General features: G+C 46.8%; 1 protein-coding gene across 1 annotated transcript in view; it reads left to right on the top strand.

Annotated features, from left to right (window-relative positions):
- Positions 1-12,729, top strand: part of T265_14606 (hypothetical protein) — a gene marked incomplete at both ends in the record, with an annotated part of 95,689 nt that overhangs the window by 2,791 nt on the left and 80,169 nt on the right. The window contains 4 exons of the mRNA XM_009174390.1: positions 1,336-1,460; positions 9,289-9,778; positions 9,933-10,132; positions 10,179-10,429. Coding sequence (XP_009172654.1) covers positions 1,336-1,460; positions 9,289-9,778; positions 9,933-10,132; positions 10,179-10,429 — 1,066 coding nt within the window. The remainder of the gene's footprint in view (positions 1-1,335; positions 1,461-9,288; positions 9,779-9,932; positions 10,133-10,178; positions 10,430-12,729) is intronic.

Genomic DNA, 12,729 nt, shown 5'->3' with positions numbered 1-12,729 from the left:
CCCAACCAAATCATCGGTGAACGAAACTGTGGCAGCTACAACCAGTGTACGACCAGTACGCGGTTCTTACAGCTGACAATGATGGGATGATGTGTGATGATGATGATGATGATGTGTGGCTGTGGGGTTTGGCCTGTTCTAGCAACAGAACGGAGACATCTTCGGGTCTTCGGTAAGCGCTGCCTCAGGTCCATGGCTTGTGTGAGTTGGTGTGGTAGAATACGCAACGAAGCATTTAGAAAGCGAGTTTTGGGCTATGCAACGAGGACTTTCATTGAAGAATCTGTCCAGCACCAGAAGCTGCGTTGGTCAAGCCATGTATTTCCCATGCCGAACCATCGTTTTGCGAACAGAGTGCTGTTTTTCGTGCCAAATTCAGAATGGAGTAAGCTGAGAAGTGGCCAACCCTTGAACTGTCAGAGGGGTACGAAAGAGACTACGAAACGTTTTGGGTGCGATCGGCGCTACTCGCTTTCTGAGATGGGGACATGATCTCCACTGCACCCGGTTGGAGACGCCTCAAGATATGGCTCCCAATCGATACCAATGGCGTTCTAGTTGTCAGTTTCTATCCGGATTGCCTGAATGAGTGTTTGGAGGTGTAGGCACCTCTGAATGGTTGTAGTAATCTAGCACTAAGTCCCTTCCTCATCCATCTTCATTCTTTCCTTCCCAACAAGCCTTTCTTGGTTGTACGGCAGCGAAGCATCAGTGTTGAACACAGAAAACATGCTGTCGATGATGATGATGACGACATTTTGTTAACCAACTGACCAGTTTTCCCCTTGCTATATGTAAAGCTAGGGATACACTAGGTACGTCCCACTTCATTGGAAAGCACTTAGGGCTTTGTTCGGGGGCCAGCCGTCCCTAATAACCGAACATCACATCAGTTGGATGCATGTGTCACGTGCAGGACACGGGCCAGACGTAGGCATGCCCTGATTGGTCAGAATGCCAGCCAATCCGAGTCAAGCACCTTGACTCAGACCGCCTCGTAGCACGATTACTCGTAGTACGGGGTCTCGCTGCTCTTGGTCTGGCTGCTCCCCTTTGGCCTTCCTGGCATGGTTGCACCTTGTGGAACGAAGTTCCAGCCAGTGTAGCCCGCGGGATCATTGCAGCACTGAAGCCCGCCTACCACGTCAAGGTGGCAGCTTTCGGTCAGAGCTTTAGCATCAAGACTACTGCTTCCAATGCACAGCTGCCTTCCCAATCCCCCACTTGACAGCCCACTGACAATGCTGGACTTATGCACCAATTTAACAGCTCGCGCGTGCAATGCGCAGCTACTTACCCCCTCCCCCAAATCATCGGTGAACGAAACTGTGGCAGCTACAACCAGTGTACGACCAGTACGCGGTTCCTACAGCTGACAATGATGATGATGATGATGATGATGTGTGGCTGTGGGGTTTGGCCTGTTCTAGCAACAGAACGGAGACATCTTCGGGTCTTCGGTAAGCGCTGCCTCAGGTCCATGGCTTGTGTGAGTTGGTGTGGTAGAATACGCAACGAAGCATTTAGAAAGCGAGTTTTGGGCTATGCAACGAGGACTTTCATTGAAGAATCTGTCCAGCACCAGAAGCTGCGTTGGTCAAGCCATGTATTTCCCATGCCGAACCATCGTTTTGCGAACAGAGTGCTGTTTTTCGTGCCAAATTCAGAATGGAGTAAGCTGAGAAGTGGCCAACCCTTGAACTGTCAGAGGGGTACGAAAGAGACTACGAAACGTTTTGGGTGCGATCGGCGCTACTCGCTTTCCGAGATGGGGACATGATCTCCACTGCACCCGGTTGGAGACGCCTCAAGATATGGCTCCCAATCGATACCAATGGCGTTCTAGTTGTCAGTTTCTATCCGGATTGCCTGAATGAGTGTTTGGAGGTGTAGGCACCTCTGAATGGTTGTAGTAATCTAGCACTAAGTCCATTCCCCATCCATCTTCATTCTTTCCTTCCCAACAAGCCTTTCATGGTTGTACGGCAGCGAAGCATCAGTGTTGAACACAGAAAACATGCTGTCGATGATGATGATGACGACATTTTGTTAACCAACTGACCAGTTTTCCCCTTGCTATATGTAAAGCTAGGGATACACTAGGTACGTCCCACTTCATTGGAAAGCACTTAGGGCTTTGTTCGGGGGCCAGCCGTCCCTAATAACCGAACATCACATCAGTTGGATGCATGTGTCACGTGCAGGACACGGGCCAGACGTAGGCATGCCCTGATTGGTCAGAATGCCAGCCAATCCGAGTCAAGCACCTTGACTCGACGGTTCTCGCCCCCTCACGGACATTCTGGCACGACCTTGTGGAACACTCTGTGACTACCCTATATATAAACAGTTGTACTGATTTTCCTTTGTCTCCATAAAGGGCTGTGTACAGCTACCGTGCCTTTTGCTATACCATAGTGGGCGGAGCAGGAAGCCAAGGGACCGACACAGAGTTGCACTACCGTACATCAAGACACAACAGGCTTGGAGCAGTGAACACAAGGGCATAAGCACGGTACTTACGTGCCAGTTTGGGAACGGCACATGAAATAGACGCCCAGTTGTGCAGGATAGTCGCTCGTTTGTCTTAGGGCATGGTAAGAAGTGAACACAACGGAGTGTACTCTGCAGGACTATTTCGCAGTGTTGTATCGGTAGGCAGCATTACTCCAGAGCCAGTTTGACAGTCTTCCACAATTTCCTAATGGTTCCCTCAATCCAGCCGTTGCCTTGGAGACTGTTGACTGTGCTTCAACCACCCGCTGTCTCGTGTCAACGTTGAAAAGGTGTAAATATGTTTCTCTTGCACTTTCAAGTAATCCCTCACCCTTACTCCATCCCATTATGAGTACTGCCTTTTCAGGTCGCAGCACCAAGACTGACTGATGGCAGATTAAATAATGAACCTAAGCACGTCAAAATCAATTTGAGACCCCAGCGTCCAGTCGGCTTGACTGCGTTTAATGTTCACACTCACAAGCAAGCAGAGCACCAGGTTTTCTTGCTCTTTTTGTGGATTTACTCCGCATTAATGTATTCTGTTGGCCAGAGATAATGACCCAATGCACACTTCCCGTGATGCGTGCCCACTGAAGCTGAGCACGGGCGACTGGGCGTTGTGTTGTCATAGAGCTTAAGCGTCCTTCCAAATAGAAGAAGCAAAAAATTACGGAAATCTCAGGTTTCCCCGCTTGATTCGTTCGACAGATCCTCGGGAGTTCCTTCCCAGTAAATTTTTCAAGGACTCCGATGTTCAGCAAAAAAAATACTGTTAGGTGGTTNTTTAGGTGGTTTAGCAGCGGTTCAGCTGGCCACCCGTTACTTCCAATCTGGCTTCCCGGTCTCTGAGACACGTCAACTGTGCAATTCAGGTGTGTTAGTATGTACATCCTCATTCAAGCATCACCGCGCTCATTGTCCCGAAGACACTTTGCCTGCGGTGTACTCACTCAGCGCCTTATAACCTATTTGGGCCTATCTGGCAGGACGGGCCTACCTCAAAACTGGGAAGAGTCGATAATAGTACTCACCTTCAAAAAAGGCACCCGCAGTGAGTGTAGTGACCCGTTATGACACTGGTCCCGGTGTCGTTGATTCTTCGTCGTCTAATGGCTGCATGCGGAATCTAACTCGAGCACCAAGCGGCATTCCCACCGGGTTCGGGGCTGCATCGACCGCACCTTCATACCCCATCAGGTGATAGAGTAACGCCACATGTCATCGCCGTCATCATTATCAGCTGTCAGAACCGCGTACTTGCCGTACAGTGGTTGTAGCTGCCACAGTTTTGTTCACCGATTTGGGGAGGTGGGGTACATAGTTGCGCATAGGAGGCGGGAGCCGATAAATTGGTGCGTAAATACAGCACTGTCAGCGGACTGTCAAGTAGGGGGATTTAGAAGGGGGATATGCATTGCAGGCAATAGATTGTATGCACGGGCACCATTGAGGGTGCGACTGGGCCATGTCTGAATCTTACTGTTTCTTGACTTCAAGGGTACGTGCGATTTGGTCGATCGGTCAATGCTTCTAACCGCGCTCGCTCAGCAGGGCGTTTCGCAGTTTGTGGACGTAATCCAATCCTTATATTCACATATTTCCATATTTTTGTAAGTCTATAGGAATTCTATAAAAGCTTCTTTGCGGTGATGTTCACCCTCCATTTTCGCTCAACTTCGTCATCGCTGAAACAGTGAGGCTGACACCCGGGGCTCCTCAAAAACTCCGTTGAAGGTGAGAGCCTTGTTGATCTGGTCAATGCAGACGACAGCGTCCCAATGCTTGAAGACGAAGACGAAGTGCTGTTGAACAAACTGACCACCGTCACACCACCTTTCGGTATGTGTCCTGCACCTTCAGAGTACGAAGTCATGCTTCAGAACGTGCAACCATCCCTTACGTACAACGCATCCCTTACAATTAAAGCATAAGCACTCGAGGTTGTGAAGAATTTTACTTCGGTAGTTGTATTAGCTACAGCATGGTGTCTGATGAAGTTAGTTACTTGGCCACCTCCCAACTTGCGCCACTCTGAATTGGGCACGGAAAGCAGCAGTATTCGGCAAACGATGATTTGGTATGCGCAAAATATGACCAAATCACCGCAGCTCTTGCTGCTGGGCACATTCATTTGCGGAAGTGCCTGTTGCACAACCGAACGCTCGCTTTATCATCGTTTCGCTACGGATTCGCCTATATTAGCCTGCATTTGCCTACATTGGCCATAGTTCTGAGACAGTGGTGGACGAAGACCTGAGGGTATCTCGGTTCTGCTGCCGGGATAGGCCACGTCACACAGTCAAAAAACAAGACAGTCCGTACTGTGACCTGATACACACGTCCGTTGGGATGCAGGGATATACCGCTTTGCCGCCACAGCAAGCGTGATGTGAGCCTTGGAGATTCGTACATTGATCTCTGTCACACCAAATTCAGAGCTAATACAACTCTCAAGATGCGTAAAGCTATTCACAACTTCGAGTGCTCCTCCCTGGATTGTACGTGGCATATCCAGTGATTGCTGTCTAGAAGATCGACCTTACAATTGTGTGTGCAAAGCGCAGTTACTCAGTAGTACGTATAAGTGGTGTTTTGCTGTCAATGCTGGCGGTCATGATGATAGATGCGAAGCGCATGCCAAATGACGGGATGACTGGTCAGTTCATCCGAAAAACACCCGCGCCTTCTCTTCGAAGGCATGAACCATATAACTTTCGAGATCAATAAGGTTTGTCGTCAATCGCTGCTTGAATACCATGGTTTGGAAAGCCCTCCATCGTTTGCCTTATTTTTTCGTCCATCACGAAAATAAATGGTGTAGGCACCCTTGGCCGGTACCGCGTTGTGTACGAGAGCTTTTCGTGTACTCTACAGATACACAGATTGCACGCGACAACTTATCAGTCGTCAATATAACTTTTGTTTTACACTGAAATCACTCGCCTACACGTAGATGATGGTGTCATCTCTGCACAGCTTCGATGGGTCTTTTGGTTTCCTTCTCTGCGGAAGTGTAGTCCTAAGAGGGTGTTAGATTGATCGTCCTCGTTCAAACCTGCTGCTATGGCAACATCGAATACACCTGTTTCTGCTGACAAGGGACAACAGGTCGACGGTGATAAAGCTCGCTTTCAAATTTGTATTTGAAATGGCTAGACACCCTTGGCTATTCTGGGAGAGGGACTGTTGTTGTTGTCCGTTGTGTCTGGGAGTAGACGGATCTACTGAGCTTAATAGTTGAACATTGCCACAATTCTTTATTGTGATGTGTGAATATGAGAAGGAAGCAACGACGACGGACCGCTGAGCCTCCTTGGATCTGGCTTGACCAGTCCGGAAGACATTTCATATCCGAGAGGAGCTCTTTGACGCATTCCAGTTACCTTTTTTCTCTTCCATCCTTTTACCTTTATCTCGCATTCTCCAGAATCTGATGGTTTTTATTTTCGCCGGCATTTTGATCACAAACAGTGATTTTTCGGCGTAAGCCATTGTGCTATGGGTTCGTTTTAGCTTTTGGAAAGTTACTGACTGATCGCTGAAAACACGAAATGCCACTCCAAATAATACGACAGAATTGGTAGAGATTCCCACACGTATTAAGCGTCGTAAATTTCCCCTCCAACTTTGTGGTGGTATCTGAGGGTAAGCACTCTGTAGATTTATTATAGAGGATAAGCGCTTTTGCATGTGTAATGATTGATTTTACGACTGTTATCCACTTTTCGTTTCTTGTGTTCTTCAATTTTTGCAACCGAGACGTGGTCCCCCCTTAGATAGTTACGGCGACAGTAGCCCCACAAGAATTCGCTATGCATAGGATACTTTTAAAGCATTTTTAAATGATGGAAAATGTCGGGCCAAGTACTCTCAGGGAGCCGCTTTTTAATTGGACGCCATGGTAGGCCGATGTTGGAAACGTCACGAACAAACTCTGTTACTGCCTGAAAATCGCAGTGGCATGCTAAAACCAATCCTGTGAACGATCAGTAAATGCAACGCACGTATTATCATGAGTACTGCAAATGCGCGGACGATTGCCGTCGTCGGTGACAGTACGCCAGCAGTGGATGGTGGTGACTAACTACCGTACAATCTCCTACGCGATCGAAAATGTGGGGATAGAGGTCATGGAGTTTGTTTACAAACTTCAGGGGGTAACTTCCTATCCAAGTAGGAGAACTGGTCTGCCTACTAGTCAAGGGCTCCTTAGAGGTTGAGGAAGGCCGAAATTGTAGGTTGGCGCTAAGTGTCGTGTTGTTCAATCATTTAGCATAGCATGAGAGTATGATCAGTGCATCTTCTATCATAGAGAGAGAGAGAGAGAGAGAGAGAGCAGGTTCGAATTGTGTCATTATTCCAACTTTTGTAAGGTTCGGAATTTGGTAAACAGCCGCCTTGGCAGTGGTCGTCATATCTCTTGAAGATACCGAGCCAAGGTTCGTCGGTTGGGGGAAACACAGATGAAACCCAGTGGGGAACTGGTGGGCTTTCCTATATTTGATCTATCGTTTCTAATGCATGCGTACTCCATTTATCTATTTGCTGACAATTTATCCAAAGCCAATGTGTCCTTACCTCCAAATTTTCACGTAAACAATTCCGGCTGTTGATTCCAGTACACAGTTATCCATTAGATGCCTGTTTGCGCTGCTATCTAAAGATCAGGGTCTTGTCAAAGCTGTAAGCTAGACGGATATTGAATTCGTGTCGGCCTCAATCTTGGCTGTGGTTGGTTCATACCGGAAAGAACTACTAAATTTCGGATCGGTTCCTGCTGGAGCCATACTGGGGTTTAAACTTCGTTCACTCATTGATTTTTTAACAACGCCTTCATGCTGCGTGGCTGCAAGCGATTCAGTGTTCATCGAGGTCAGCAGAGTATAGAACTATGATTCGAAGAATGGTTTCTCATATAAAGGATACTGCAAGGCCGAATTCCAAATGAAGGCACTTTCCGCTCCCCATTTGCGTGCAACCAGATTGTTTCTAGCCCCTTAACTTAATTAGATGTTTTTTAACTTAAGTTTATGGGTGATTTGGTGGGGGCAAGATTGCCCAAGTGGTTACAGCGTGAATTAACTGACCGGAAGGTCCGTGATTCGAACCCGACCTCTGCCTTTCGACTTCCCCTGTCTGCGTTCGGGTAACCTGGCAGTATCCCAGCCCTCGTGCTTCCTTTGGGTGGCATGGCAGTTAGGTATCAAAAGGTTGCTACACCTAAACAGCTGAACGGGTGATTTGGTATTCGGAACTTATTTCACTCCATGTTCCTATTAGTCTTTCTAGTTCGATTACGATTATCTGAGTAGTCCATGATCGGTTTTGTTGCCTTGGCGTGTGTCGTTTGTTTCGTGCAAACCAGCTCATGAAGCCTTATACTTTTATCCTATTATCTTAGATTTTCCTGCGTACCCAATCCGTCCCATCTAGTAGACAACTAGACCGGGCAGGATGAGCTTACTAGTCTAGTCTAGGGGTTGTCTGAATGCAATTCATCACGGGAATGCACCCCTGAGACAAACTGGGTAATAGATCTCTGGAGCCTATAAGAGATTGTCGTCTGCACTTCTTGTCAGCAGCGATAGCCTCTGGAGCGTTAGTTGGTGCATTACCTTACGAGAAAGCTTTTGTCGGACACTTATACTAAGTACCTATCATACAACTCGCCGTAGCGTTTTCTGAGCCTTTGTTAAAGATGACTCCTCCCCTCCTTTTCTTTAAGTTTTACGTGGATTCAGCTCAACGGTGTAGTGAAACCTCACCAGTACCGCCACTTATGGTGTCAGAAAGATATATCACGGGCTGTATCAGAGGATGTATGTATCAGACCACAGTGCCTGCTTTATTATCTTACGGCCATGAGGCTTGGTCACTTCGACGAACATCTTTACGTCTTCGACTACAACTGTCTCAGAACTACAGATGGAATCAGCGAATCCATAATGAAGTCATTAGGAAACTGGTTTTGGTGAAGCAGAAGGTACTTCATTTGAGGAGTGAATTCAACACTGCCGGCTAATGTGGCTTGGCCGCGTTACGCATTGCGAATTGACGCCTGCCGGGAAGAGACATTGTGTTCCTTGCTCAGTTCGGCGTAGTACAAACCTAGAGGTAGACATGATATGAAATGTACGAGAACGAAAGGTGTTACGAAGAACCGGTGCTCATCTTTCAAGAGATGACCATCCCTGTACTTGGCCAAAGACACTGAAATGTATGGTGGCTAAACGATTTTGGTGGGGTTCATGCTGTCAGCTTCTATCCAGATTGTTTGACTGGGTGCTGGAGGTGTAGATTACTTGGATGTTTATGGTAGACCAATCCTAGTCATATCTCCCCGTCCCATTTTTTCTCCAAATAAACCGACATGCTCATTCTTCTCATGTGTTGCTGCCATTGATAATGATGCTTATAGTGATTCCGGGATTAGCAGTTTAGCAGGTGATGTTACCGATTCACAATAGAAGCTGCTGCCGCAGTGATGGAAACTCATGAGAGGAATTGGAGACCAGACAGGTGTTCCGATGGTGGTCGATGTGGAAAGTAACTTCATTGTACTTAATTTCCAGAGGGTTGAATGTTTAAGAGATCCAGGCATGTGAAACTATTAGACTCAGTCACACTGCATCCATGCTTCTGTCAGTTGGGTTAGCTGTATCTCTCCGTAGTCCGACAGTCCATTCAGCGATCGAATTTATTAATTTTTTCGGTAGAATGCTCTTTTGTTTGCAGTTCACTTGTGTTGACTGACATTTTTCTTATTTTTCCAAAGCCAATGAGTTCTAGCTCGCAGAAATCTTCGAACCCTAAAGAGGAAAGTAAACCCAACTCCTCCACAGCCACATCTTTGGACCCTGTGCCTAACTGTGATACGGCCGAAACGGCTGCTTTGAATGGAGACCAGTCCAATAAACCGAGTATTCAACAAGATAGTCTGAACAAAATCATAACCAAGAAAGTCAAAATCGTTGACCCTGGCCCTGCTCATGAGGTCGAGTCAGATGATGAAGATTCCCTCTCACAGGCTGGTTCGTTGGACCGAACTGGGTCTGCGGGCATTGGCGAGGCTGCACCAATGTTGGCCAGTGGTCAGCCAACAGATTTGCAGACCATTGCTGCAGCTGCCGAGCGGAAAAAGACAAAGGAAGAAAGGAAAAAGGAAAGAGAAAAGAAGAAGGAAGAAGAAATGTTGAAAAAATATCAGGCAGAACAAGAAGCCAAACAGCGTGTCTCTGCTAAATCTAAATGTGGTCGGTGGATCAAACATAACCTTAAGGTAATATTTGGTACCTTTTTTCTCAATGAGTAGATTGGCGAAGGCGGCTACAAGTTCGTCTATCGAGGCTACGACACGGTGGAAGCTCGTAATGTGGCCTGGTGTGAATTCAAGGCAAGAAACACGAGTTAAATTTTATGCATACAATTTTTAGAGGGAGCACGTGGACACTAAAGAAAAACGCCAACAAATGTTCAAAGAGACCGAAATCATGCTAAAAATGAATCATCCTCACATTGTTCGGTGTTTCGATGTTTTCCGCGAATGGATAGATATGGAGGACCCGAACAATCAGATCGAGGAGAAGGGTGTGGTGATTATTCAGGAGTTAATGGGTGAAGGAACATTGAAAAGGTATTCCGCCTTTGTTGTTATTGACCCACCCAATTTTCGTTGGCAGTGTTATCCGGAAGAATTTTCTCGAGGGACAGTGTATTCTCAAATTCCCCCTGATCACTCGTTGGTGGCACCAGATATTGGATGCCCTTCGCTATATGCACCACAAAATACAGCCACCTATCTTACATCGAGACTTGAAGGCGGACAATTGCTTTCTGTACGGTGCGTCAGATGAAGAATACCTCAATGTCAAAGTAGGCGATTTTGGCTTGGCTACGCACGTCAATAATAGCGGGCGCAAGACAATGCTTGGTAAGTATAAAATCTGCATAAAGGCACTTTAAGTAGTAAATTAGTATTAGTATTATTAGTCCGGACAAATTCCGACGAATATGTCACTTATCCTTAACTCAACGTAAAACGTTGTTAGTATCATCTGTTCTTGTCCTGATTCTCTTCACGGTCATTCAGTTTCAGACATTTAAATTCCCAAGTGTGATTTAACACACTTGTCCACTAAATTCATGACCAAATTCGATGCGTACGCAAATTGCTGAAAACTCCATTTTGTCTGCTTGGAATTCGGAAGCCTGTCAGGGCTACTTCATCCATCCAACTGATTGTCGACCTTTAGTTCTATTGGATGAGCGCTCTATTCGGGGACCCAGTCATTGATGCTTAACGGTAGTCGATGCCACATTTTTGATCGTGATTGGTGAGTTGTGCACTGGTTGCGAACAAAACAGCATTACGTTTGAGTTAACTGGTCGACTCCGTCTGTATTTCTGTAGTAGTTGATGAGAAGGTTCTGCCTACGGAGTCGTCAGGTTCACGATTTCGTCACTGCACTTGGCTGGAGACGTTGAACTATATGGTGGCTAACCGATGCGTGAATTTTTCCGCTGCCAGTTTCTATCCCGATTGTCTGATTGAGTTTTTGATGTGTAGGCTCCTCAGATGTTTTTGTAGGATAGAACTAGGTCCTTTCGCATGCATTATTTTTCTGCTTTTCATCATAATTCTTTTTCCAAATAATTGGTATGGCTTTTCCGCAGTGCATCATCAGTGTTTTTATCTGGCTTTGCTATTAATAATAATAATAATAATAATAATAATAATAATAATGGTAATAATCGTTCAGCTGTAGCATCCTCTCGGTGCCTAGCTGCCATGCCACCCGAAGGAGGCACGAGGACTGGGATACTGTCAGGTCGCCCAAGTCTAGACAGGGGAAGTCGAGAGGCAGAGGTCGGGTTCGAACCACGGACCTTCCGGTCAGTAAATTCGCGCTCTAACCACTTGAGCCACCTCGACCCTATCATTGGCTTATACAAGTGAAACAGCCGTCCACGGCGTTGCGGAAACTGCACGCATTTTGTTGGCTTAACCTCGGCTCCGAAGAGCTGTTAGGCTGTGCTATGGTTTCTTGAGGTTATCTTGGGACATGGTGCTGTCTGATTTGACAGACAACACTTAAATTCACCGAATAAGGAAAAAAGCTGCCCCTCTATCACAGTATCTGGATTCACCCCGAAAGAGGTGTTTCTTAGAGTTTCGTGCGTATCCTCATTGCTGTTTGCTCCCATAGCTTTAGGCAAATGTGTGTAAACTATCCTGTCGATTAATCTTGTCACGGATGATATCCCACGGGACTCCCTGGTAAATTGTCAGAAAGACCAAGTTGGTTTACAAGTAGGCACTTTCAGAGCTTCAGATATGCTGACGATCTGGTTCCGTCTTTCAAAAATGATTGGACCGGTCAGTTTATCTCTGATAAGTTTGTGATATTAGTAATCGGTTATGGTCTGCGCTTTGTGGCGGAATCATTCAACGAGGTTGACAAGGGATGTGCCCGCCGGGACTCTGGATACAGCCGGACGGTATAACTTCTCCGGCAATAACACTTCGAACATTGATTTGGTAAAGAAACCACGTCCAGAACTACCGAAGTGCAAAGGACTGCATTGTGTTCAGGGACTGCTAAGGCGTTCTCTTTTGAACAACCGTGATTAGCCGTCGCGAAGAGACAGTGTAAGAAGGAAGGTTCAAGCATGGGCATGTTTCCGCTTACTCATATGTTGTTCGTGTCAGATGATCTGGCTGACGACACGTGACGGCCGATGTGGCACTACTTTCAATTACGAATTTCGTGCTTGTATTGGATGGGAGGGACGAAGTTGCTGACGTACGACCACAGTGATTCGAGCTCTTACGGAGCAGGTCACCGTACTTTTTACAGCCCGACTAAGAGGCTTCTATCTGTTGACCAACTTGTAGGTGTCTGAGTGAACCCTCCAGTATAACTCAATGAGTCATAGGAATGCTTGGACCCTCTCATCACGATAAGATGTAATCAATGGTTATGGGAGAGGGGGAATGCAGGTATGTTCGCATGGGACGTTGGAATAGTTTTTGAAAGGGGCGCGTAGTGAGTGTGGTAACCACAAGGGGATCAGCTTGACCCCGGTTGTAAGGAGACTGTTGGCGTCAATTGTGCTTCGTCGCCTTACGGTGGCTCGTGAGATACTGACCCGAGAGCAGCAAGCGGGATTCCGGCCTGGTAGGGGTTGTGTTGACCAAATCTTCACACTGCGTCAGGTGCTAGAACAGCG

Source organism: Opisthorchis viverrini, assembly GCF_000715545.1.
Source record: "Opisthorchis viverrini unplaced genomic scaffold opera_v5_226, whole genome shotgun sequence".
Classification (NCBI taxonomy): Eukaryota; Metazoa; Platyhelminthes; class Trematoda; order Opisthorchiida; family Opisthorchiidae; genus Opisthorchis; species Opisthorchis viverrini.
Note: the sequence above shows the minus strand (reverse complement) of the source record. Positions and strands in the feature narration are given on the sequence as shown.